The sequence below is a fragment of the Nesoenas mayeri genome (genome assembly GCF_963082525.1).
Source record: "Nesoenas mayeri genome assembly, chromosome: 7".
NCBI lineage: Eukaryota > Metazoa > Chordata > Aves > Columbiformes > Columbidae > Nesoenas > Nesoenas mayeri.
The window spans coordinates 12,744,639-12,770,442 of NC_137551.1; the positions used below are offsets into that span (position 1 = coordinate 12,744,639).

General features: G+C 39.0%; 1 protein-coding gene across 1 annotated transcript; it reads right to left on the minus strand.

The window, feature by feature from the left end:
- Nucleotides 1-429: 429 nt before the first annotated feature.
- Nucleotides 430-23,248, minus strand: RASGEF1A (RasGEF domain family member 1A). Its single transcript, XM_080347763.1, has 12 exons — nucleotides 23,069-23,248; nucleotides 16,361-16,489; nucleotides 10,651-10,788; nucleotides 6,995-7,216; nucleotides 6,621-6,695; nucleotides 6,291-6,383; nucleotides 4,583-4,685; nucleotides 4,225-4,304; nucleotides 3,421-3,612; nucleotides 1,789-1,912; nucleotides 1,481-1,553; nucleotides 430-527 (listed from the first exon to the last, which is right to left on the minus strand). The coding sequence occupies exons 1-12, from the start codon at nucleotides 23,240-23,242 to the stop codon at nucleotides 503-505; spliced, it is 1,428 nt and encodes a 475-aa protein (XP_080203889.1). The 5' UTR covers nucleotides 23,243-23,248; the 3' UTR covers nucleotides 430-502.
- Between the last annotated feature and the right edge of the window lie 2,556 nt (nucleotides 23,249-25,804).

Consider the following 25,804-nt stretch of genomic DNA (forward strand, 5'->3'; position numbering starts at 1 on the left):
GTCTAAGGCCTTGACTCTACAAACCATTCCTAACACATGTAAAAGGTATCTCCGATTTGAAGGAGATTCTTTATTTCAAAGCTAGAAAGACATGTTAAGTGTTCTGTAGAATTCTGGTCTAATGGAGTATTTAACCTGAACACTGGCTTTAGCTGGGATGTGTGTTTTAATTTATATTTGTTTTGGTGGAAGTAACAAAACAATAAAAATTTGGATGCTGACAGAATAAGATCTCCCCAGGGATACCATCTCCCATGATACATTTCATCTCTGAGAACAGGGCCCTGCCCTTTTATTTAAAATAAAAAAACCCAAACCCTTCACTTAAGTGCCTTATGGTTGACATGTGAAATATTTACCACATTGTATTTCATAAAAGTTACTGTATATACAAAACAGACCTCAGCCAGTGAGGTCTTTCTTAGCTCAGTCCAAGTCTTTCAGGTTGTAAAAACATGTTCATTCAATGTGCTTCAAAGTCTGCAGATCAGTTCCAAAAATCTCAGGCTCTATTAAGCAGAGTTGTCCTAGAAGAAGAAGAAGTAATAAAAAAAATATGAACCGGAATAAATCTATGAATTCCAATCAAGATGCTGACTTTAAATTAAATGAAAATTTAACCTTTGTAACATTACTTCAGGCCCTTAAGATGCTCTTGGGCAAATAGCATATGTTCCTCTGCCATCCTAAACTATTTCTTGCTGAACAGCATTGGATTTAATGTAAGGTACCTTGCATGGGTGTCATAATTCAAAAGCTTATGTGGGCTTGCTAAGAAACACTGGGGTCACTGGGAAACAGTGTCTCCTCTGGGACAATACACTCATAATGTAGCTCAGCTGCAGCTCAGGACATGTAGGTTTCTTCACTCTTTATCTGGTACAGATATGTTAAATCTAAACATTTAATGTGATTTCCAAAGGATCTAGACCTCTCTTTTTGCCTCGGCCCCAGTATTAGAAGAAATGTCATCTAAATTAACTGCTCTCATCATGTACGTGGAAGATGTGTTTCCCCCTTTCAAAGAGAAAGGAGTCATTGAGACTTTCTCCCTTAAGGGTAGACTGAAAATTAGAGTATTCATGTAAAATGTAATCCTTTCATAAGACTTCTGAGAGCAGAGGTATAATAAATGACAGCACTTTCTTTGTACCTTCATATATTTGTTCCACTGAGAAAAGCACATTTGAAAACTGCTACAAACGTAGATTCTTTTCCTGTATTTGATAGAGAACACGCTTTGTCTTGGCTTTCATAGTCCCAGCAGTGATTTTGCAACCTGAACTGATCTGGCTGAAAAAAGCTGTATCGAAATCCAAGCCCTCTTGATTTTTATTTCAGATTTGAATTTTGAAGAAAAATTAATTATATTTGCCCCAAAAAGGTCTTATGCTGGGTATGCAAATAGGAGGAGGAAAGATGGTGATCGTGTGCCTGTGTGTGTCTGCAAAAGGACTCATGTTCTGCAGAAGCTTCCTACCTGAGTGTTTTCCAGCTGTCTTTTTCCATGTGGTTTTCTGGACCTTCACTTTCAAAGGATGCAATGAACAGAGCTAGTAAATAAAATACAACCAATCAGATACATGGGTTCTTTAATTGGAAAAATTAAGAGTTACGATATAGCAGGTGTAACTTAAACTTCATAATTATTATATTTGAATCCGAATCAGAACTGATAATACATACTTATCAAATATTTTTTGCATGTTATTTTTTTTTAATCTGCATATTCTGTTAGGATTTCAACAAGTAGGAAGACTCACTATAATGTTCAATAAAGGATTTTACCTTCCTCACTATAAATGGGTGCTGTAAGTAGATAGCTCTGGATCTTCTTGTCTTTTTCAAAAGGACACTCAACCTGCTTCCATGTCAGGAAATCATGAATCTGTCTTGAAATTTCCCAGAATTTCTGCATGAGGTAATGAAAAGAATACTTTTAAAACCATTCGTTCTTTCAAATATTAGTTATTTTGTTTCCATTTCGGAGCTTCTCAGTCTTGTTCTTATTCATGCTTCTTATTATCCCTTTATTGGCCTTCTGCCTTGTTATCCTTTATTCTCTACTGCTCCCTTCATCTCCCTCTCTTGCTCCTAGTTCTTCACATGTTAGGCTCTTGATTTCAGAACAGTGGATCCCAGCTAACCACCTGGTCTTCTGCATTCAATTCTTTACATCATCAACCTTTTCTTCATTTATAATTAAGTGCCATTGGCCTTCTTTCTGTGTATAATCTCTAAATGAGCCTGCAAGTGGAACTGGTCAGGAAATTGCTTTTATTTACTTTTTACATTTCCAGCCTTCAACTTAAATGAAATGTGACATTTGATTTTTTTTTTTCATAAAGCACTTCCTAAATTTAAGAAACTATCAAAATAACACACAGAAACTATAGATAGCCTTTCCTTCCTAGGATTTTGGGAAATGCATAATTATTTAGGGTTTGTCTTGTATATTCTGTGTGTTGCCCTCCTCAGCCTTAATAATGACCAAAAAATGTGCAAAAGCATTTTTGACAAGCTGTGGCCTTTTGGATATGTATGCTTATTAGTCAGGGAGAGAGAACCCAGAACTTGAAGAAACTCCCTTGAAGATCTTCTAAATATCATTTGCTGATCATTTATAGGTGGCTAACCCAAGGAGGTTACATCTGATAACACTGATGATTTAGGGTGTAGTTACCTATGACAATTTGATCAGGTATGACAGCTTGCTGCTACAGAAAAGCTTCCTTTCCATCCTTTACTGCCTTCCACTCGCCCCAGTTCCTTTTGAACATAAGGCAGGTGTAGGGCTGAGGATTGGCAAATTTTTGTCTGCCATCGTAGGTGGTACACTAAAATTCTCACACTTCTTGATTTCAAGTTCTTTCCTTATTTTAAATGTTGCATGAGTACAACGTTTCTTGAAGAGATTTCACATTCCAATTCACTAACATTAGACTATTTTTATATTACTTAAGTAATTTTTAATGCTGAGGGATTGGCCTCTGAAATTCTTACTTTCTTCTCAATCATTTCATGAGTTAGTTTAGTAAGAAATTAATGTCATTTCAAACAGTTCTGCTTATGTGAATTTTATGTTTTTCAGTGCATCTGTCCCATTTCATGAAAAATAATTGCTATTCCAGTACATTCTAAATCTAATCTTTTAATTGAAGGCAATTACATTCCAAGCAATTTTATGGATTCTCTTCTGTATCTGCTGGGTATGTAATATAAACACAGCAACTGCAAGTGCTAGCTTTCACAGAAATTTGGTGAAATAATTTCTCCTAGGTAATTATTTTGCTTCATGCTTACATCACAGCAATGCTGAAAGAATTGGTAATATAATGAGGTAAAAGTTAAAAAGTGGCAAATGTTTGTAATGTGCAATGTTTAACTAGCATTACAGTTTCTGTAATAGTAAAGTCCTACCTTGAAGTTGATCTGCCCATTGGGCAAGCGGTTCGTATGTATTTTGTGCAGAAAATAGATATCTTTAATAAACAGGTTGAACACTGGGATAACTATTTTCTCTCGATTGCTGTTGGCAGTCTGGGATCGCTGTGCTGCTCCTTGCAGGGCTGTGCGGTAATTACAAAAGTTGCTGGATGGATCCATGTGATGCTGTTTTTATGGGAGAAAAAAAAAACCAAAACTCACAGTCAAGTACTACATGTTTCCTAAATAAAAAAAATATTCAATCTAACCATGAGAGAGTTGGTTCTTTATGAATTTGTTGGGCTGCCTTTTGAACTTTCAAGATGGAGAACCTTATACTGATTAGGTCTGGTTTGGAGTTTTTCTAATTTCTATCTTGTTTGAGAGTTCTGTACTAGCTTTACATCTATGTTTTGTTTCAATCGTTAATGGAAGACTGAAAGGAAATGATAAATGACTATTGGGAAAAAAAAGTATCATCTTTGTTTTCTATCCGATCTCCACTAGATGGAGCACTCTAATTAGTTTTAAGGGTAGCAAAATGGCATTCACTTGAGTGACAATTACCTTGTTAAATTGGAAAAAATAATGCAAAGGAGAGGTAACCTAAAGAAAACTTGCACCCACTTGTCTTTGCAGGCAGGTAGGAAGTTTGAAATTCAGGAATTTGCTCCCTAATGTTTATATGCTGGTGACCACTGACAGAGGTGTCTCTCTGATCTTTTAGTAATTGCACAGTAGAGGTTTGGACAAAACTATTTGGTGGATTTCTATATAAAATCTAAACTTTATACATACCTCTAAAACATCAAATTTGGCTGTTTTGACCTTGGACCAAGTTTTCTTTAGCCGTGCCACGGGGCTCAAGTTCATGCCAGCTGAATGGGAGAGGAGACAAACAAACTACTATGTTGAAAAAATACAGGGCTAACATAACTGTGTTTTCCAAAATATGTGGTGGTGATACGTAAACAGTTCAGACTGACACACAGAAACACTTGCCCACCCACATGTTAATCTGCCACTGTCACATTCTGTCCCTGTAGAAGCCTGTGTGTTGATGTGGTCAGCCAATTTAGGGCAAGAGCAGAGCACAGTCTTGCCAGTCAGGTTGTAAGATGGAGTGTGTTCTGTCATCTGTGTTAAGGATACTCACAGATAATAGCCATCATGGAGTTGAAGTTTCCAATATTGAAGCATTCTCTTGCCACATCAATGAAAAATTCCACCATTCTTGTACGCTGCTTTTTCTTTACAACCTGGGGAAAAAACCAAGATATCTTAAGAGGGAAGGGATGGCCTGAATTTTTGATGGGATGTTCAGTCAAAGGCATTGTAACAAGCTGATTGAATAGACATTTCAAGACTTTATTCAGCTAAATCTTATTATGATATAGGCCTTGAGGGTATTTTGTTAAGATTAGTTTTTAGTGAAATAGCAGATGTATTTGGGGCTACTATCAATTACTTGTCTAGTTGTGGCAGAGTCTAAATTTTTGTTTATACATGAAGTTCAATGTCTTAGGGAACCTTGTATAAACAAGCTGGATACTTTCAGCAATTTCCTGTTACTGGAAAAGGGAGATAATGTGAAGCTGCTATCAGAAAGAATATATGCAAAAAAAATGAAACCTCTAAAGGCGGCGGGGAAGGTGGTAGACAGACTGGAGACAGTTCAGCTTGTAACCTCAATGTGAGAAAGAACAATTGCTATGTCTTGATTTTTGTCATTTTACTGTGTATACACATAAATTGCTCATTGCAGGGGGGTTTGTCTAGATGACCTTTGAAGGTCCCTTCCAACCCCAACTATTCTATGATTCTATAAATGAACTCTTGAGAGCAGGTAGTGATGATGACCAAATATACAAATTCCCACTCAAAGGATCTAGCAAGTGATGCTGAATATCTGCTTTGCAGATTCTTTTATAAATGGCAAAGCAAAATTTACATATAGAAACAAAGTTTGGAGACAGTGCTAAAAGCCATCAATATTTGTCTCTTGCCTTAATTCGAAAAGTTAGTATTGTTGCCTAGATTACATTCATTCTTAAAAATCTTTCCCATATTTACATTTAGAAGTTTGGTCTGGCTTATACAAAAATGGGTTCTGAGTGGTGACTGCAGACGACTTCACCAGGGAGCTTTTTTTCTTTTTTTTTACAAAAAAAAACCCTCTTAGCTAAATCCTTTATTTTCTGTGTCCTATCTAAAGAAAAATGGTTCAGTAGTCAACAGCTTGGCTTAGCCCTTGTTATACTAAAACCTTTTGTTTGACTGGTTTACGAAATGTATTAGCCATACCAGCCGGCTCTGAAAGATATCTTGGTGTGTTTTTGTAATAAGTGTCTGTGAGAGCAGGAAATCTTAAGAGATTTGGATCAATATATCAGAGGTTTCTGGGGCAGTACACCTCCTATTTCTTTGCTTCTTATATGACCCCTCCAGTAGTCCACTTTCTTTCCAGACATCTGAAGGAAGTTTGTTCCTGATTTTTCTACAACAAAAATGAATATATGACAGTGCTAATGATAACTAAATGCAGTGGAAGGGCATCTGTTTATTAGTAAATCTGTGTTTAACAATGAGTATATTTGAGAATTTATGGATGTATTAAATAAAAAAAAATCCAAAAGAACTCCAAACTCAAACACCACACAAGTTCCATTTTGCTGTGTGACTACACAAAACTAGAGATTACATGCAAACCAAACATAGCCATGAACTCTTAATCATATAGGCATGCAAATAATTTAATGCTTGAGTAATGCTGTTATCTTTGACTGCGCTGCTAATGTTTGAATCTCTCTTAGACCATGGCCTGCCAGAATCCCTTTGACATCTTGTTTTCTAGGAATACCTACCCGGCAAATCTCTGTAGCCACCAGCATGCTGAGACAATTGAACCAATTGTCGTAGGCCTCTAAATTATAGGTTTTGGTCACATCACCTCGGCACTGCAAGAGAACAGGCTACATGTTAATCCTACCCTGTATCGTGATAAAGTCAACATACCAAAGGATAAACTTCCTTTTTGTGTCTTGATAAAGTCTTTTTGGATATTTATTTAAGGCATGAGCTTATTGAAGATTAGAAAATGTCACAGTTTCTTGCTCAGGGTATACTTGAATCATGGAGGTTCTTTACTATCGTTATTCTTTGTTTCTTTTTCCCCTCTGTACCCCTTATTGTACCTTGTGGTTATCCAGGGAGTCCATGTGGCTGACAATCTGCATCAGATCCTCTGGGTAAATGTTGCTCACCCTTTCCTGTGTTTGGAGAGATGAGAGATTGTCATTGTACAGACAAACAGGAAGTTCAGTGAAAAACACATCCAAAAAGCCAAAGTTAGGAGAACATTTTGGTAACTTATTAAAGTTCCCACAGTGTAGATGACTGAAGTATTTCTATTGGTGTACATAAGAGGTCTTGTTATTAATAATTACTTGGTATTTTTTTAGGAAAACACTGGAGGCTTTCAGTGAAACCTTAGCAAAATGCATATTGATGAGTATAATAATATTTAGTAAATGGAAAATGAAATAATTCACACAAATGAGTGTCTCACCAGTTCGATATAGGTGAGCTGCTGCGCCAAGATCAGAGGGTCACAGCACACGCTCAGAATGTCCTTTTGAGTTGACTGTGGCTTGGTTTTGAGGATGGTGCCTTTGTCGGTAACAGGTTGCCGGAATTTCTCTCTGATTTCCTGGTACTGGCTTCGTGTGGAGAGGGCCATCAGGAGATTCTGTGTCATCTGGCTAATGATCTTTTTCACTGTTCCATTTTCCTAAGCAAAAGGCAGAAACAATGACTGCTGAAAACCTTTAGCTCTTGCAGACAAGGATCACCAAAGAATTTCTGTCTGGGAAAAATAAGTGCCAATTATTCACTTTCTTTCCTCTCTCTCATCTGAGCTGATCACCCTGTGATAAATGAACTTGTCCTAACGGCCAACACAACTTCATAACGACACTGTCATGCCTGCCTGCCTTCCCGACTCTGTTTCACTTGCTTGGCTGGTCTGCTCCTTGTAGCGGTTTTTGGCTAGTGCCCCATTTCAAAGGCATGAGGGTAAACAGTTTAAAAGTGGGTATAGTGAAAGGTGGTTGAGTTGCTTGCACAAGGCTTCTTGGATCTCTCATGTATCAAGTACCAAAAAGCTCTTTCTTATTCTGATCAGGCCCACTGATGATCAAGTCTATCTAGCCCAGGCAGAATCCAGGGAATTCACACAACTTTCAGGAATATAGCCCTAAAATACCCTGGCTTGGCTTTGAACAACTATAGCATCCAAAGACTTAAGTAAGAGCACAATATACGTGTTCTTACACAACTAAAATGCCTTTCTGTTCATCAGGTGCAGATTTTAAACATAGGATCTATAAGGATACATACTGCTAAAGCCACAGAAGTATAATCCATCTGCTCAGTATTTTGATAACTATGGCAAGCTGATTTTTTTTCTGCCATTGATTGTTTGTGTAATATAGACATTTCTCTATGGGGTCAGTCCTGAGGAGCTAATTCGATCACTTTCTTACTACTCTATCCCTCCTCTTACTGTTTTTTGTTCTCTGGCCCTGGTCTTCCTGCTGCAGGAGAAACTAATTCTACCAAACACAGTCCTTTTCCTCTTTTCTACACAATTGTTGTTTTGCTTTCATGCAAATTATTTCTCTTGAAGTTAAACACAATGTTAACTGTTAGTTTACAACCTGCAGTTTTTGCTTCTGCCAGTCAACTGGACGCGCTAGAAAGAACTGCAGTGAATCTGTTGATCACCCAAAGAAGCCACTAATGTGCAGTGGTCAGTGAAATTGCGTAGCAGATGTGAGAGACGATGACTACCAAATACTTGTATATTGCATGCTATAATGAAGCAATAATGGTGTCAGAATATTGCTTTACAAGGCAATAATCTGACTACTGAGTGAAATCAAATGCAAAGCTGAAGGCAGTGTAGCTCATCTTGAGGCAACTGGATTACCTCTGAACAGCAGCTGGCTGGAGCCATTTTGGATATCATGCTACAAGTGTTCAGAAATGCCAAGGGAGTGTGGTGGAGGGAAATTAAATAAAGCACTAATTTTGCTCTCTGGTGTGCTGAGCTTTCTATTGTAAACCATCTGACTTCAGCCGCTATGCCTGACTTACCTATGGGTCTGGGAGGCAGACTTTCTAGATACGGATCACAGAGGATTGAACTCGAAGGTAGTGAGGGTATCAGAGATAGGTGAAAGTGAACAAAGAAACTGCAGTGGCATGAAAAACTATGGCTTACTTAAGCTATTGTGAGTTTATTAGCATTTTAATACTTAGACAAATGCTCTTAGAGTTTTAGCAGTTTCCTTTCATTACTAGTCTTAGCCTACATTTTCTTACAGCTTTGGAAAATAAGTCAATAAGTGTACAGTTATTTGTCCTTGCTTGAGTTCAAAGATTACATTTGTACTTCATTTGGGGTGCGATCCTGGCCGTAGCTATAGCTATTTGGTATGCTGTCTGATCTCATTGGGACAAGCACTTGACCACTTTGCGTGAGCTCTCGGGTGACTTTCATAGAATCACAGTATCATTTCAGTCGGAAGAGACCCTCGGGATCACTGAGTCCAACCATATATCCTATGTTTGGAAAATGGTGTTCTATGGGGATTTGGAAAAGCTTCAAAATAGAAAATACCCCCCCAGCCCTTGCCATAATCCCTTGCTGAAGCACAGTTTGGGTGATTCCTTGTGGTAAAAAATATTGAAAGCAAGAGCTGCTTTTTTGTCAGTGTTGCATTTTGTTTTTTAGGGCTCAGATGTGGCGTAGCCCTTCCCTGATCAAACTTGACTTGAAGCCTTGTTAAGGGGATAAATACAGTGATGATGTAATTAACGGATGTCATCACATGCCTCAGACACCAGAGCACTGAGCCACTCCGTGAAGACATGTTTTTCTCAAATGACAATTTATTCATACCTAACAGAGTGGGAGGGAAGGGAAAGAGAAGGAAAGGCCACAACTCCTATTTCACAGTAGTAAACAATTTAAATACTATGATACAGATGCTAAATAAAACCTCTGCCAAGTCCGCTTTTGCAGTAGTATCTCTGCCAATGTACACCTCGTTACCCTTATCTACAAAGGGAATAGAAGGCATATTGTAATTCTATTTCCTTTTTTCCCTCCTGTGCCACTGACATTTTCATAGTAGTATCGAGGTCAACAGCTTTGCTGATGCAACAAAACCTGACTTACTTCCTTTTGACAACTTGGTAACACCTAATTGTATTGTGTCCTATCACTGATTCATGCAAGGCTGTCAGACCTGTTCTTCATTTTCTCTGTACCTGAATCAACAAAAACACATAACATAATTGTCTTCCCATTTCCTGCTAATTGTTCACAAAAATATCTTCAGGTTGTGGGTTTAAAAACAAGGAGAAGCTTCTACTTCTATATTCATACAAACTCTTTACAATTAGTTCCCTTGCAGTTCTTGATTATATCCTTCCATCTATGGTAGTTACATGAACTTTCTCAATGTGAAAAAAAAAAGTGTAGACTTTGTGAATGTGGAAAAAAATAAATCCAAAACCAAACAGAAAATTATTCTAATTGAATTTGCTTTATCTGTTTGCTTTAGAAAAGTCTTTTGTGAGGTCTAGTTTTCTTCATAGGCTAGAAACTCAGCTGACTGGTGACTGACTAGCTAGCAGAGCTCAAATATAACTTCCTTTGTGGAAATACCATGCACATCACCTGAAGGAACAAAACAGTTGCTGATTATTGTTAGGAGCTAGCAATAAGCTGAGCAAGAATATATTTGATACAACTAGTTGATATATCTTGTGGGACTTAAAAGTATACAATAGTAACAAAGTACAAAGGATGGTAGATAATTTATGATGAATGCTACCTATATTGTGCCATGTAGTCTCTGTTCTTTCCTTTCTCCTATTGCACCACATCTATTTTTCAAGTTGTCGTGACTATTTTGTCTCTTCCTCTTACACTTGGTGATCATAAATAGACAGTTTTTGCTAACGGACCATTGAATTCATTGCTCAGGCCACGTCCTGCAGTTACACCGACAGTTTGGGAACTGCTGCTGTAGTCCATTTAGAAAATACTGCATGCAAGAGCAAGGGTTTGTATACAATATGATAAACTAGATATAAAAATTGACAAATATTGCTTCGCCACTTAATAGTTTTTCTCCCCTCCTCCTCCCTTACCTCATCACATTGTGTGATTCTGTGAGCAATCTCCTTCAACTCTTTCATGGACTTTTCATCTTGGAAATCATAGGGGAAAGTTTCAGTCCATTCCTTCAGGAGCTGAATGATTTTGGCAGCAAAGGATTTTAGCTTTGCCTAGAAAGAAGCAATGAGTTGATTACTGACCGCAGACCTTTCTAACTGCAGAGTAAATTAGCTGATGAAGGCTCACATAAAAACAGAGACATCCTTGAACATACTTTGCATTAGTAGTAGGTGAAGGGGATAAAAAAAGGACATATTTACCTGTGACCCAGATTCATAAATAGTATGATTTAGCCTCCTTTCCTGATAGCTTGGTAATGTCTCTTACTAAACACTTTGAAGATATTTTCAAGGTCAGTTGCATAAAGCCAGGAAGATGACAGGGTAGTTTAGGTGACTTCTTTGATTGAAGTCAATGGAACTTAAGATGATTTATGCCATTAGAGGCAGCAGTACCTTAGCATTTGAATTCAAATGCATATGAACTGCAACATTCTACCAAGCATGAGAAAAGTTCAGAAAGATATTTTTGTTCTATAGAATTTATCAGACTCTCCAGACTGAGCTGTACATTAAAATAAATGAATGACAGGAAATATGTGTATGTTCTCTCCATGACATCTAAATCCAAATGGACTTTGAAAATCAAAGTATTGGCTCTTATTCAAAAAGCTATCAACCACAGGAAGGGAAGCGAGAGCTATTTTCTAAGTTCTTCTGTTACCTGTGAATCTTCTAAGGCTTTTCATCAGTTAGACCTGATTTGGATGCCAATTACTCCACTACCATAGTGATGGAGAGCAGCACCAGTAAATTCAAGACAGCAGTCTTGTAAAATTGGGAGCGTGAGTGCTAAGAACACTTTTAACCTGCATTAAGTTTTGATTCTTCTTGTTCGTTATGTTTATCTTCCAAACCAACTTGTGATGCACTGAGTAAAAGGAGGAAGTTTTCATTTGTGTTTACCACCGCACTTGCGTAAGCTACAGAAGTCCCACTACAGAGCAGTTCCTTCTCCCCACGCACAGTGTGCCTTCCTCGTTGCATTCTCTGTCAGCCTCTTTGGGGCGAGCGCAGGTGACTTAGCATGTGAGCGTGACTACGGGAAATCAGTGTATTTTCTTTTAAGATAAATAGAGAATGCCTTACAAGAATTGGTAGGAACTCCTGCCAAACATCACCTTATCATAGTATGTCTCAGTTTATTTAACCAAAGACAAAAGTCAACCAAACTAAGCTATTTTTTGCACTTTTTATATCTCACTGGTATGCAGTCAGTGGGAATATTAATAATGACTAATAAGAACTTGGAAGTTAAACCATGTACCCTTAAATCCTCAATCTGAAAATGAGCCAGTGCTCCTTGTAAGTCTCAAGGGAATTGTCTTGCTTTTATTTCAGAGCTGCAAACTGCACTCCATTATCATGCTTTTCCTAGCTGTTTTTATTGATAGCATTTAGCTGATCCTGCTAGTGATAGACGAGCAGAATAATTGGATAATGAGGGCAATAAAAAAAAAAATCACGATTTGCTTTGCTAGCAGTAGGCATTTCTACAAAGCAATCTCTGCCAATGCCACTCCTGCAGAGACCAGCTTCAAGGTATTTCTAAATAGTGCAGGACAGAGTTCCAGATTACAGCTGTCTGTCCTCCAAGCTCCCATTGTCCATCTGCCTTGGGGAAAAGACAATTTATACTTCTTTGCTAGGAAATGCATGGAGCCTTACGTTATTAAAAGAATATTCTGTAGATGTTGATAGAGAATTAATTAGCCAGCCAGCGCACTTCCAATTAAAGTCAACAGGCACATGCCTACTCCACTTTTGTTTACCAAAAGCTGCTACAGAACCATTTTTTTTGGCATTAATTATGCTGACTATCCTTTCTTTTAACTTTTAAACTGCAAAAGGAGGAGGGATGGGGCAAGAAGGTTTCCAAATCCCTCCTTAGGCTGTGGCAAGCATCTCCACATGAACACTGACTTCCCACCTCATGTATCTACTCATGAGTGTTACGGTTTGCTTCCTTCATGATGGAAAGTTAGGAATCTGTTGCAAGACCATATTACTCTTTATATAATTACTTTTCAGATTTAAAAAGCTTAGTGATTAATCAGATGCTTTTAAAGCTCATGAAAATAAGGTACACTGAGAGCAACACTAAGAAAAAAAAAAAAAAAGATATTCCTGTTTTTCGTATGCGCTCTGAGGAAACCCAACGGAGTGTAACATGCTTGATGTGCGTAATTTGTGATAACTGAGATAGAAAGCACACAGATATATGGGTATCAGTATGGATTTGTCATGGTTGCAATAAACCTATCAAACTGTTTTTTCTGTAGTCCAGCTCCAGATGTGAGCCTTCACTTGTGGGGCCTGACCCAGGGTTCTCTGGAGTCTATGGAAATATTTCTCCCACAAATATTTCCTTGAGAAGAAAAATACTTCTATTAAGTACTGTGGGTCAGCCCTGTTCTGCATGAGACAAGACAGAAAGGACTGAGAAACAGCTGCCAACTGAAAAGGAGGGCAATTGCAGTATTGTGCTTGTAGGTTTAATGACAATGACCTGGTTATGAGTATTGTCTTGATTTTTGGTTTTAAAAGGAATCACAGAATGGTTGGGGTTGGAAGGGACCTCTGGAAATGATCTAGTCCAACCCACCTGCTAAGGCAGGTTCACCCAGAGCAGATTGCACAGGAATGTGTCCAGGCAGGTTTTGAATGTCTCCAGAGATGGAGACTCCACAACCTCTCTGGGCAGCCTGTTCCTCAAAGTAAAGAAGTTTCTCCTCATCTTCAGATGGAACCTCCTGTGCTTCAATCTGTGCCTGTTGCCCCTCATCCTATCACTTGGCACCACTGAAAGGAGTCTGGTCCCATCCTCTTGACACCCACCCTTGGGATATTTATAAGCATAAATAAGGTTCCCTCTCTGCCTTCCTTTCTCTGGGTTGAACAGACCCAGCTCTCTCAGCCTTTCCTCATAAGAAAGATGCTCCAGACCCCTCATCATGGAAAAGGAGAAATTTCTGGTGACAAAAAAAACAAAGGGACATAATATTTTTGAAGGGACTTAGGTATTCCAAGACAAGCTTAATAGAAATTAACTTCTACTTTCTCTTTTTCTTCTGTAACTTTTGATGTAAAAAATACCCTCAGGCTGCAGAAATAATGCACTGCAGTTTTAACAGGTCTTTCCACTGAATAATATTATACATGCTTTTTTCTTTGACAATCTTGTTTGGGTCTTTCCAATCTCTAATGCACTTATGGAAAGTTAAATTTTATCCTTTATGGTCAAGCTTACCTACTGACTTGTACATTATAATGATAAATAAATCATAGCTGTGAAACCTGCCCTTTTTATAAGTGGCCAAAAGGACTCTGAGCAGACTACAAGACATCCCAGAGTATTTTTCTTTTCAATTCACTTTTCTCTGGGTCATTTTCTATAGGACTCCTGGCTAGTCAGCGATGCCAAAACCAAAGGAATGATAAGTACTGTGGTGTGTAACCTCAAAACCTGGCTCCTTGCCACTTTTTCAGCTCACACGCTATCCAGGCAATGATTCAGCCAGCTTCTTGTCTTAGAGTTTCCTTATGCAAATCTCTTATCAAAAATGATCAGAGCTGCTTTACCTACTTTTGCCAGCTATTTCCTGCTACAGAGTCACTTAATTAGAAGGTGCTAGTAGCTTATGATACCTTAATGGGTTATGACTGAATACGTAGAGTGCTTTGAGTTGAGAATGTCTATGCTGCATGTGAAATGAGCTTTTATTTGTTGCCAGACAGAAAAACAAATGTCTGCAAATGCTAGTGGCCAAACTACTCTGTAAAACATACAGGTGCTTGCAGTAAGAGACAGTAAAGTAGTCATTTGAGAGGGATGTCTGAAGTTTATATAGTGTTTTTCATGAATTTAGTGTTTAGTTGGCAGGAAAAAAATTATAGTTTATATTAAGGGGGTAGGAAAGGATTTAGAGAGTAGGAATGGATCAAGGGTGTAGTAGGAAAAGCAACCAGCAAAGCATGTAAATGGAAGCAGCTTTCCAAACACTCATGTTTTTATTGTCGCCATGCTGTTTGTTGGTTTTCCTGTAGGCCTATTTCCAAATTGTCAGCAGAAGGCGTAAGAGTGTGGGTGTTTGGAATATGAGCTGCTCTATTTTACATCCTGTTGCTAGGATGTAATGGTATTTCATTTCAATATGGAAGCCATGATATTTTAACACATCTGGTGAAAAGCCAGAATACTACTATTTTACAATGATATCTTGTCTCAAAACATCCAGGTGATTTAATTCCCAGATAATGTTTTTATTTTAAAATCTCGTAAGTGTATTGTTATTCACAAAAGTTTCATCTTATATCCTGTTACTTTTAAATTCAAGTATTTCACATATTTTGACAATAGCTACTGAACAGCAGTCTTCCTTTTCATATGTCTACAGATGAGCTTTACTCATTTCATATTTCAGATAGTCCCGGCATCTCTTACAAGTTCCTACTTCTGTTGTTTAGTTAGGAGTTGCCGAGGAACCACTACAACTTACAGAGCATCAGCTGAGGTTGCTCAGTCATGAACTAGCTTGGCAGTGGCAATGGGAATGGTTATCACCTCTGTGTACAAAGCTGGATGCAGTGGTTCTTGCAACTTCTTTCCCTGACCCCTGAATTCCCCAGCACCTACATGATGAGTTACATAGCTGTTTAGTGAGTAGATCAGGGGACTGACCTGATTGAAAGTCATTCTGCACCAAGTAGTTAGTTCTTCCTGTGGAGTAATTTTGTGGCATATGGGAGTGCACCCCAGGAACAGTGATGGAGAAACAAGCCCTTAGGTCAGTATTGCTGTCAAAAACTCTATTGCCAAACCACAGGGTTACCTTTTGTGTTCCCTACTCAGAGTCCTGATATAACAAGGAGAAAACAAAATCAACATGCTGAAGGTTAGGAATGTGAGCATGTAATGTCTCATCGTAGAAGAATGGATTCAAAACATGCCCAGTATTTGAACAATTTAGGCTTTTAAATACTTGCAGATTTCATCCTTGTTTCTGTCATTCTTATTTGCATCCCAGCTTGGACTATTCCCGTATTTCGATTTCAGTCAAAAGCCCCTTAAGACACACTTTCCATAATGGTGAGACTTATATCTAAGTCCATAGCATAAACTGACCCGGTTTGGTTTAATTGATTGTAGTAAAACTGCATAGTTGCATGTGCTACCATTCAAGTAGCTACCATTTCAAGTAGGGCCTCCCCTAATTTTCATGAGAGGTAACTTCGATTTACTATTACACCAACTTAAAACACCCTGCCAATAGCCTACAGCAGAGCACCCAACTCTAACAGGATGATGAGGGTGAGTGGAGGAAGGGGTATCAGATTCAATGAAGACCTAACTCTGTGAAAGCCCAGATGTGCAAAGTGACTTGCTGGGCAGGTTTCACAGCACATACACAGCACTGACCTGTAGCTCATGAGCAAAGTTTTATTTCCAGCCTCTGGAAATATCCAGTCAGTGAAAAAGACCCAAACTGAAGTGCATCCAGTAATACAAGCCAATTACTATTTCAATTTATTCTTTATCAATCTATTTAGCTTTACAATGAGGAGAGCGTGGGAAATAAACGACAGTAGCACAGCTAACTGAGGGACATAATGGTTCATTTACCTTTTCTGCCTCAGTCCCCGTTTCTAGCTGCTGCTTCTGTTTGATGCAGATCTGTCCCACTTTAGCCAGGAGCTCATGTGGGTGAATGAAGACTCGTGAGCTCAGTAGGAAAGTGAAGATGTAAGTCCTCTGTGGAAGCAGAGAGAAGAGAGGGGAAAAAAAAAAAAAAGAGTTGAATAACTTTAGCAGAAATAATTTGTCTTCCTTGGAAAAACTACTCCATAAACCACAAATGTAACTTTGCTTCTTTTAAACTTTTTACAATTTTTCCTATCTCCAGAGATACGGTGGTCTTTTCTGTTAAAAGGAAATGCTGTAGGCCCCAAGATTCCCAAATTATTTCCCTTTTTACCTTTAAAATGCCAAATTTAATATGCCTAACTAGTTATCACTCACCAAAAAGACAAATGAAATATGCCCAGTACAGGGTGTCATGTCTCTTGAACACAACTGTTTCTGCTGCTTTGTTTCTTTAAGAGTGATTGTTTTTCATTGAGCTTCAGAAAACTGCTTCATGTGTATTCCAAACCACAGCTGTAATTTCTTCATGTATGGGTTTTTTTCATTCGTTTTTCCCACATCACTGACACTATCTTCGGCTTAGATAGTGGCCATATGACAATAATTTAGTTTTAAGCTTGACTTTACTTGTTTTGGGCTTTTTTCAGTCTTTTGAGTATGTACACTGCTAATAATGATTATTTCTCATTAGAAATAGCCTCTTCATTTGTATTTTAAAAGCTGTAAAGCATTGCATTCTGAATCTTACTCTGGGCAGTGTAGTTGAAGTGAGAATACCTTCATGCCCTAGTTTTGCTTCGGTGTTTGGCTTCTGTATTTGAATGTAGCTGCCTGAGTAATGACAGTAGCATCTCATCAGCACTTCTGTTTGTCCTTCAGGATTTTTGACAAAATTTGGAATTAGGAAATTGTAGGAGATCTCCTTAACAAAGGATTTCAATTAACCTCTATGTTTGCAGCGTGTACTGTTACTTTGCAGTATGTTTTCAGAAATGTGATTTGGCGGGTCATGGCCGGGTGTGTGTATAAATGGTCAATGTGTGCATATACTCTTTGGACTGGGCAAGTAAATTGAGACATCTAAAAGTTTAAGACTAATTGTCTAAAATATGGTATCTCTACTATTAGCTACCAAATTCTTCCACTTGCAGTCTCTAAAACACACTTGTAGTTAAACCATAGTGGCATCTTTAGGTATGCAGGAAGGTTATGGGGTTATCTCTCTAATCACCATAATAAAACATGTTATAAATGTAAAAGGTTTCCACTTCTTTAGTACTCACTGTGCTCTATAATATAGCACTTAAATCCTTAAATAGCATATAGCTATTAATATAGCTATATAATATAGCACTTAAATCAGAAGATATTTATTTATTTATTTATTTAAAATATTTATTTATTAACAAAATAAATTTAATTAAAAGTCACAGTGTTATAGGAGTAAGTGAAAAGTATAATAGATTAAGCATAGATCTGTTAAACATACTGCTCTATCCTGAGCTTGTGGAAGAAACTAATGAAAGAACAGAGTGGTGTTTGATACAGCAGAAGCATTTAAAATGCCCATTCTGATATGAAGATCTCATTAGAACTGGGGTTCGTATATTCAATTCGGAATAGCATTAATTCTGTGTAATAAAAACTGGAGTTAATCTTTAGTCTTTGCCTTGTCTGTTGTTTATGAATAGAGGAGAAGAGGAGAAGGGGTAACTGGATGGACACTTTGGGTCAGGTTCTTGAGTGGTGCATCCACTGATGCCTGCAGGAGATGGACAGCTGGGGCCACCTAACAATTGGGCTCTCAGTGGCCCGGAGCTGGTGGCCGGAGTAGTGACAGGACACTGAGACCATGGCTTTTCTTCTCAATGGTGTGGTTGCAAACATCCAACACAAGTGTACACTGGGAAAATTTAAGAAACTGGGCTCCTGTTAGCTATTTTGTGTATGTCTGTCTCCAGAATTCCAGAGTTTATTTGTACATTTACGATGACAAAAGAATGAAGTTCATTAACTTCTGAAAGAAATTAAATGTAGCTCTTATATCTACATCTGGAGACTGTTGATGAAATTCTGTCACCTTTGAAGAAGGTTTATAAAAATCTATAGTAGTATGTATGGTGTGTTATGGGCAATAAAATTAGGCTACAGAGCTAACCTGATTCACAAAAAGGCGACTTGGTTCTGTTATAGGACAACATATCAGATCTTTAATTCTTATGTATGTGAGAACAATCTCTACACTGACACAGTCCCCATTCAGAATGAAAGTATGAGAAAGAATAATGTTGTGACTTTTTTTTTTTTTGGGGGGGGGGGGGCGTGGTCCTCTGTGTTTTAAACTATGCCTGGTTATCCTCTGTTACTTTTTCTAGCCAACTTCTGTGTTCACTTCTATCAGTGCTGTTCCTGAACCTAAAACTGTCAGTCTGGACTATCTGGGAAAGGAATTTAGCTGCTGGGTGTGTCAGCTGTCACTGGATTGTGAGAAAATTTTTGTTCTGGAAATGTGAAGCAGCCCTCACTTTTGCCCTATTTTGCATTTGAGAAAGATAGGGAAAAATTATGGACTTTGATGCTTTAATCTCTTTCACGCATTCTTTTTTTTTGGGAGTTTAGAAGGCTGGCTGAAAGATGCCTGTATGTGTAAGTAGTGGGGAACCACAACTTAAGCCACGCTGTCCTGTCAGTGACCTTCGCTCTGATAAGCTGGAACACATTATTTTAAGGAAAGAAAGATATAATTTTGTTTCTCTTACTAATTCTAGTGTTGGTCTCCTTGGTGGAAGTTTCTGTGATGTGGGGCAGTGTTTATCCAGAGTGACTTTCAGAAAGGCCCACTCAGAGTAACATTTCCCTGTTGTTACACTACAAGAGAAGTGTGACCCAGATGACCTGTGCTTTTATTTGGTTTCTTTGGTAATGTTGTATGATGTTCAAAAAAGTGCCGAACTGGCAAGATGCAAGAAGATACATGGCCAGTTAAAGTGCATATTTTCAATTTTAGGCTTGCTGATGTCTCTCTGCAATCATTAATATCTTTATGGGACACATGCAATGCTTTTCCAGATGATGCTGGACTGCTAGGTTTTAGAAATAAATTACCATTACTTTCTGGAACCATCTGCTGTATTTTTATGCCATTTTTAAGCCACTTAAGTGGAACTAGGTTCAGTATTTCAGAAAACCAAACTGTTCCACTATAGTCAATCAAGATATGCTGTTTTACAATATATTAGTATCTAATTGTGCAGGTTTTTTTATACTTTTATTGCTTATGCTGGCATACACAAGAAGTAACTACAATTAAGAACCAAATTACAAATGATAGATCTGATAGCAGTATTGACCCCCCACTCCTTGCCTCTCTGCTAATAACCACTCCCTACCCAGTAAAGAAAATTCAGACTGAATTAAGCAATACATTTCAGCTTAGTGGTATGTCTTGGGGGTTACGAACACACCATGTTGTTTTGGATAGGAAATATTCCATACTAATGTCATATGTATTACCTAGACAGAGGATGTCTGTGATTTGTTGCACCTGTACTGCTATATACATATAGGTTAAACATTAAAACAGTACAAAAACCTACGTTCTCTCAAAGGCAGTCCACTAATCGTGAAGATGATTTAGCTATGAAGCTAGTTGGTTTGACAAAGAAATATTTTTAAAATGCTGCTATGAGACTGAAAGTTAAGCTTCATTTATCCTACAAAAGGGACAGGTATTTGGGAGGAGAGACAAAAAAAAATCCTTTCTGTGCTTGGAACAATGTAAGCTGACATAAAAGGGGCTTGTGCTTTACAAGAGAATAAGAAGCCAGATTCCTTTAGTGCCTAAAGTTGTTGCTAAGAGATGAGCTGAATTATATTTTTTTAAAAAGAGAGCGCGCGAGTGCACAAGACTAAAGAAGGAATTGTTACTCTCTGACTCAAGAATGTCCTGATGTCTTCTTTAGGAGGAAAAAAAAAGAAAAATATTTTCTTTGTGCACTCACTACTCATTCTGGAACTTCTTGTTTGTGAAATATTTTCTTGAAACGTTTTCTTGCTTGGGCACAAGGGTTGCAGACTGGTACATTCCATTCCTAACCTCCCGAACTCCTCGGTCTCATGAGTATACATTTTTCTATGTACTGAACAAGTCCCTGTACACAAACAAGCCTCAAAGGAGCAGTACACAAATGTAGGCCCTTATCTTTCTGTCCTCCCTCGCCTGTCTCGTGTTCAGCCAACATGGCAAATACATTTTTGTTTTTCCCCTGCAACCAGCACAGACAGATATTCTGTGTTTGCTTTCTGCCCCCCCGCCTTTTTCTTTTTCTCTCTGGAAGGTTACTGTGATCTTTAGCTTAATGTCCACAGAGGCAGGAATGCCTTCTAAGCATTGTGCTCAGATGTACTAATTCAAAAATTTGCATGAGTACTGCAATTTACAGATACGTCATTCTGAAACTAAGGTAATCTCTGCTAACATTACCAATAGCTTCTCTTAGTGCAAATTGACTGGTGATGCCTTCCTCCTTTTCCTAGCATGTGTAGCCAGAGACATGAGGCTGAGAGGTGCTTTATACCTTGCTCTTGAACATACAGTACTGGCTACTCTTCTGACAGGGTATCAGTGCAAATGACTATTGTTCTAATCCTCTGTGGCAACTTCCCTAAAAATAGAAATGAGCATGAAATTAAGTATAAACACGCAACTGAACTGAAATAGAAAACTTGGATTTGAAGATGACTCAAATACAGCTGTCTTTATGTTGTTCAAAGGTTATTTATCTACTAATTTTATAATTAATTCTTGCCACTAAATTGGGTGATCTGATTTAACTAAAAGAATGTGTTCTGCTGTAGAGGAGATGAATTTGGTTTAATGCTGTTTTCTATCTCTTTCCCTGGAGTTCCCTTGATTACTTCTGTTATATCTCTCTCAGCTGTCAGCCTGCTGTCTGTTTGAACTGCAGCCTCCCTGGGTGGGGTCTGACACAGCTTGGGGTGCAGTGCTCCTGCCAGGGGCTATGGGACAGCACCACGGAAATCAGCAGCAGTCTAAAATAAGCTGCAGACCCTTTCAGCAGCGCTCAATTTATGGAACCATTTTCACTGTGTTATAAGTTACAATAAGGGATGTATATTAGCAGATACCTAAAAAGCTTAGCCGTATTCCAGGAATCCAAGCAGCAAGTAAGTATATTCTAGTATTATACAAAAGACAAGGAACCAGCTCCTTGAAAGGCTTAACTACAGCAGCCTAAAGCTATTTCACTGGTATACCATACCAGCTCTACCTGCTTTCTTCTGCATCTGTTCTACAATATGTACTTGGAGGCAGGGAACAGAAATGTAATGTCTAACAATGGTTACCTCCATGTCTTATAAAGGACATGGTACTAAGCCAGGATCTGTCAAAGGTAGTGCAATTGTGTGCTAGTCATATTTAAATGCAAGGTTTAGGATTGCTTTTAAACTGGAATATTAAAACATCCTGGGTTTACTTTTTTAAAAAATCTTCTGCTGGTGATTCCTGGCAATTCTGCTGCTTATACCCACTGAACTCTCATGTGGGGATTTTCTTTTTGTGGATGGTGATTGTTAAAAATGAGTGGTGTGTATGCGGGAGCTTGGAGGGACATTTTCATCACTGATATGAAACCACAGTAAAAAGTCCACACAAATTAGATTGATAAACATATTATATGGCATGGCCCACTACCACAAGCTTTAAGTTCAACATACAAGTTAACAGTGATTACAACTTCCCATTCCCCTGTTAATCTTTACAGAGAGCTGAGATGCTTCTGCCATAGCTGCTGCTTTTTCAGAGCTCAGATGGAATATAGGCTATGTAGTCTCTCTGATCTTCGGCAATGTGTTTAATAACACCTTTCATTAATGAGTACAAGGAGTCATTTTAAGTGATAAAGTGATCTCTTAGTAATATCCTAAGTTCAGAATCTTATTGCATGCCCTGGAGTTATAAGTAGTATTTACTTCAGGGGACTGCACTGAGGATGTTTAATCAGTTGTAAAATCATTTTCAGGCTCAAGAACAGATATTATTGTAGTGCTAGCTCATTAAATGACTTGAAAGAGAGAATTTTAATTAAAATTGTTTTTGTTGTTGTTGGTTTTGGTGGTTTGTTTTTTTTTTTGTTGGTGGGTTGTGTTGTTTGGTTTTGTGGTTTTTTGTGTGGGGGGGGTTATTTTGTTTGTTTGTTTGTGGTTTTTTTTGGTTTTTTTTGTTTGTTTTCTTTGTTTTTGTTTTGTTTTTGGTTTTCTCCCCCAATAGCCTAACTAGCATAGAAAATTAAGGAGAAAATATAATACTACAGATGATTCCAGGTCCACTTCCCTAGGTAGGAGCTGGTTAGTAGCTAATCCTGGCTGCATTAGAGCTAAAGCAGCTTAGAAGGATTGAAAATTCTGTGGCTAATGCTGCTTTTAATTGGTTCTTAAGGCACCCGTTTGGGTTCAACATAGCTTTGTCTTTCTAACAAGTGTTCTCATTTAAAAACAGAGAGTATCCCCATTGAGCAACATCTTCAGTGAATGAATATCGCAAGTGAAATAAATGCATCTTAGCCTACTTCATGATCTTGAATCAGTTCTTGAGGGGGCAACAATCCAGATACTAATGCAGGTAAACCATGGGATAAAAAAAAAACACCTTCAGTGCCTACTTACATCTGGATAATAGTCCATGGTGGGCACCAGGCGCTCTATCAAGGCCTCCAGTGACCCAGAAACAAGGTTCCCATCCTGATAAACAGGGTCCACACACCTCTCTCCCATATCTGGCTGCACTTGTCCACTACAACTGGAACCAAGCATGCTGGAAAATATTGGCGTCTGGGGCATAGTTTCCTGCAGAGGCAAAAAAAAAGGAGTTAAGCTTTCGTTCAGGATGCCTTATGTGTGGGTTTTATAGAGGCATACATTTAACACAATTACACATTTGACTGAACATAGCCTGGGAATTAATGCTAAATTCTGAATCCAAGCAGTCACACATCTGTAAACTGGTTTTGGGGTTTGAAATGCACTTTAAACTCTGTCACTAAGGCTGTAGATACAGAAACTGCAAGAATTTTCCTTGCTGTACATGATTTTTTTTCCTTTCTCCCCAGCTTTCCGCTGGCTCTTTATGCATAAAACTACACAGGGTTGAAAATGCAAAATGCTTTCTGAATTTCAAAGATACTGGAGTAGTGCCTTACTGAAGAAACAAACAAAAAGTACTGTGCCCTAATGTCCTTCTTTTTGAAGTGAGATCTTTGGCTGAAATGCTTGACTCATGATGATAAAACCTTTGCCACTTCAGTAGTAAGATGTAATCCAGGTCTCGACAGAAATGCATCTTCTCCTGCGCATAGATATCAATGGGAACAGTGGGGGTCATCCCGTCTGAACAAGATTACCGCTTTTTCTTTTTTTTGTACATGAAACCATGAACTGGGTGGAACTGAACTGTAACATACAACTCTAATAACAGTCTCTTTGGAGGTTTTTTGCTTAGGAAACAAACCTGCTGTCGCAATAAAAACCACGTGAAGGTTTGAGGCTTCCACCTCCCTCCCCTTGGCCACAACCTATATCATAGCTACCAACTGTGAGTAAACTCTGGGGATATTTTGTTTGTTTATTTTTAAACTGGCTACCACTTAAATATATGCAGAAGGCTAAACAAAACATCCTACTACTACATGTAAAGGTTGAAAATACTGTTCAGCATCAGTATCAAAACAGTTCCCCCTGGCTGTTGAAATAGTTAACACCGCTTAGAAGGCAAAGTGAAAAGAAGGCAGCATTAACTCTTTAGCTGCTGTCTCGCCCTCTATGAAACAAACATGATAATGTCACACTCTGAAAAGAACTTATGGAGACAAAAGATATTAGGCCATTACCAGTACCTTTACACTGACAGCTGTTTCTAACTGCATTCATGTCTTAGACATACGTTCTCTCCTTAGCAATTTTTCAAGAACTAGTTTAAGAACTGTGAACCTCAAATGTCATAAGGGTTCTTTTTTGTTTGTTTTTGGTTTAGGTAGCACTTGAAACAATTGCAGAGCAAAACTGTACTTTGTATTCATTTAATGCACATTCATTTAAGGCAGTTCTTCCTCTCAAACTCTCCAAAGTATCCATTCATGCTTACAACTTGGGATACAAAACATCATTCTGCTTTTAATTTCAGATGAACGCTAGGTGTGTTGGTAAGGAAAAAATACTGGTATTAACAATACTTGTTCATCAAGGTGACAGATTTACATATGAGGCTGATAAGTAGAACTGTTTCCTGGCTTTAACCAGAGACCTTTAAACATTCATGTGATACGTATAGAAGAGAAGCGTAATTCTCTGTAAGTTAAAACACAGCAGCTGTTTTAATAGCAACCAGGGAGATGACTCTGACAAGTGGAGTTCAGTTTTGTAAGTTCGGCACACAGAGACAAACCAGAAAATTCAGGATCTAATGGCATAGCAAAAGAAATGAAAAATGATGATTCTGCACAAACAGGCATTAAGGTTACTCAGTATTTCACAGGCTTATCTGTTAGGCCTGAGCTTTGCAGTACACAACAATCTGACAAGTCACTGGAGCATATGATGAAGCAGCCAGCTTTGCTATGCATACTATGTAACTCACGAGTAATTTGGTTTTTTTCCCTTTTAAGGTTCATAGCCATAGAGCTGAAAGCTACTTCTCAGGCTGGACGGGCTTCCATGGGCACTTCTAGCTAATAAGATGAAGTTGCACAGGGTTTTAAGGGAAGTTAACCATCAACTGAGCATCCATTGAAAAGATGCTTTGGGAGGAAATGTATCCTGGCGTTTTAAACACCTTTAAGCCGTTCATCGTTGCATAGGTTTTGTCTTTAAACACCCGTTTCGGGAGCAGCCCGTAACGACCTTCGCCGGGAGCCGAGCCCCTGGCTCTCCCAGCGGGACCGGCTGCTGCCACCAGCCCCCGGTCCCTGCGGCACCGGCTCCGGCCACCCCAGAACACCCCGGCGGGGTCCCCCCGCGCTGAAGGGCGGTAGCCCCCGCAGTGGGGGCAGTAAATACCCCTGGGAGCAGCCGCAGCGCCCCGAGGCCCTGCAGCCCACGCGTTCCAAAAGCTCGCAGCACTGCCCACGGACGGACACCAGCCCCCGGCTCCGCGGCGGGGAGCGCTCGGGCGGCCGCAGCCGGCGCCCTCCGGCAGCACCTGCCGCCCTCTCTGCCCTCCCGCTGGCGGTGGCGCTCAGCCAGCGCCGGGACCCCGGGCGGTCGCCCCCCGCTCCGCCGCGGGAGCTGCTCGCTGGCAAACCCGGCGGGGCGGGTCCAGCTGCGAAGCACCGGCAGTGCCGAGGTGAACCCGTCCCGTCCCTTTGACCTTTACAGGATTCCCCTCGCCCGGCACCACCGAGCCGCCAC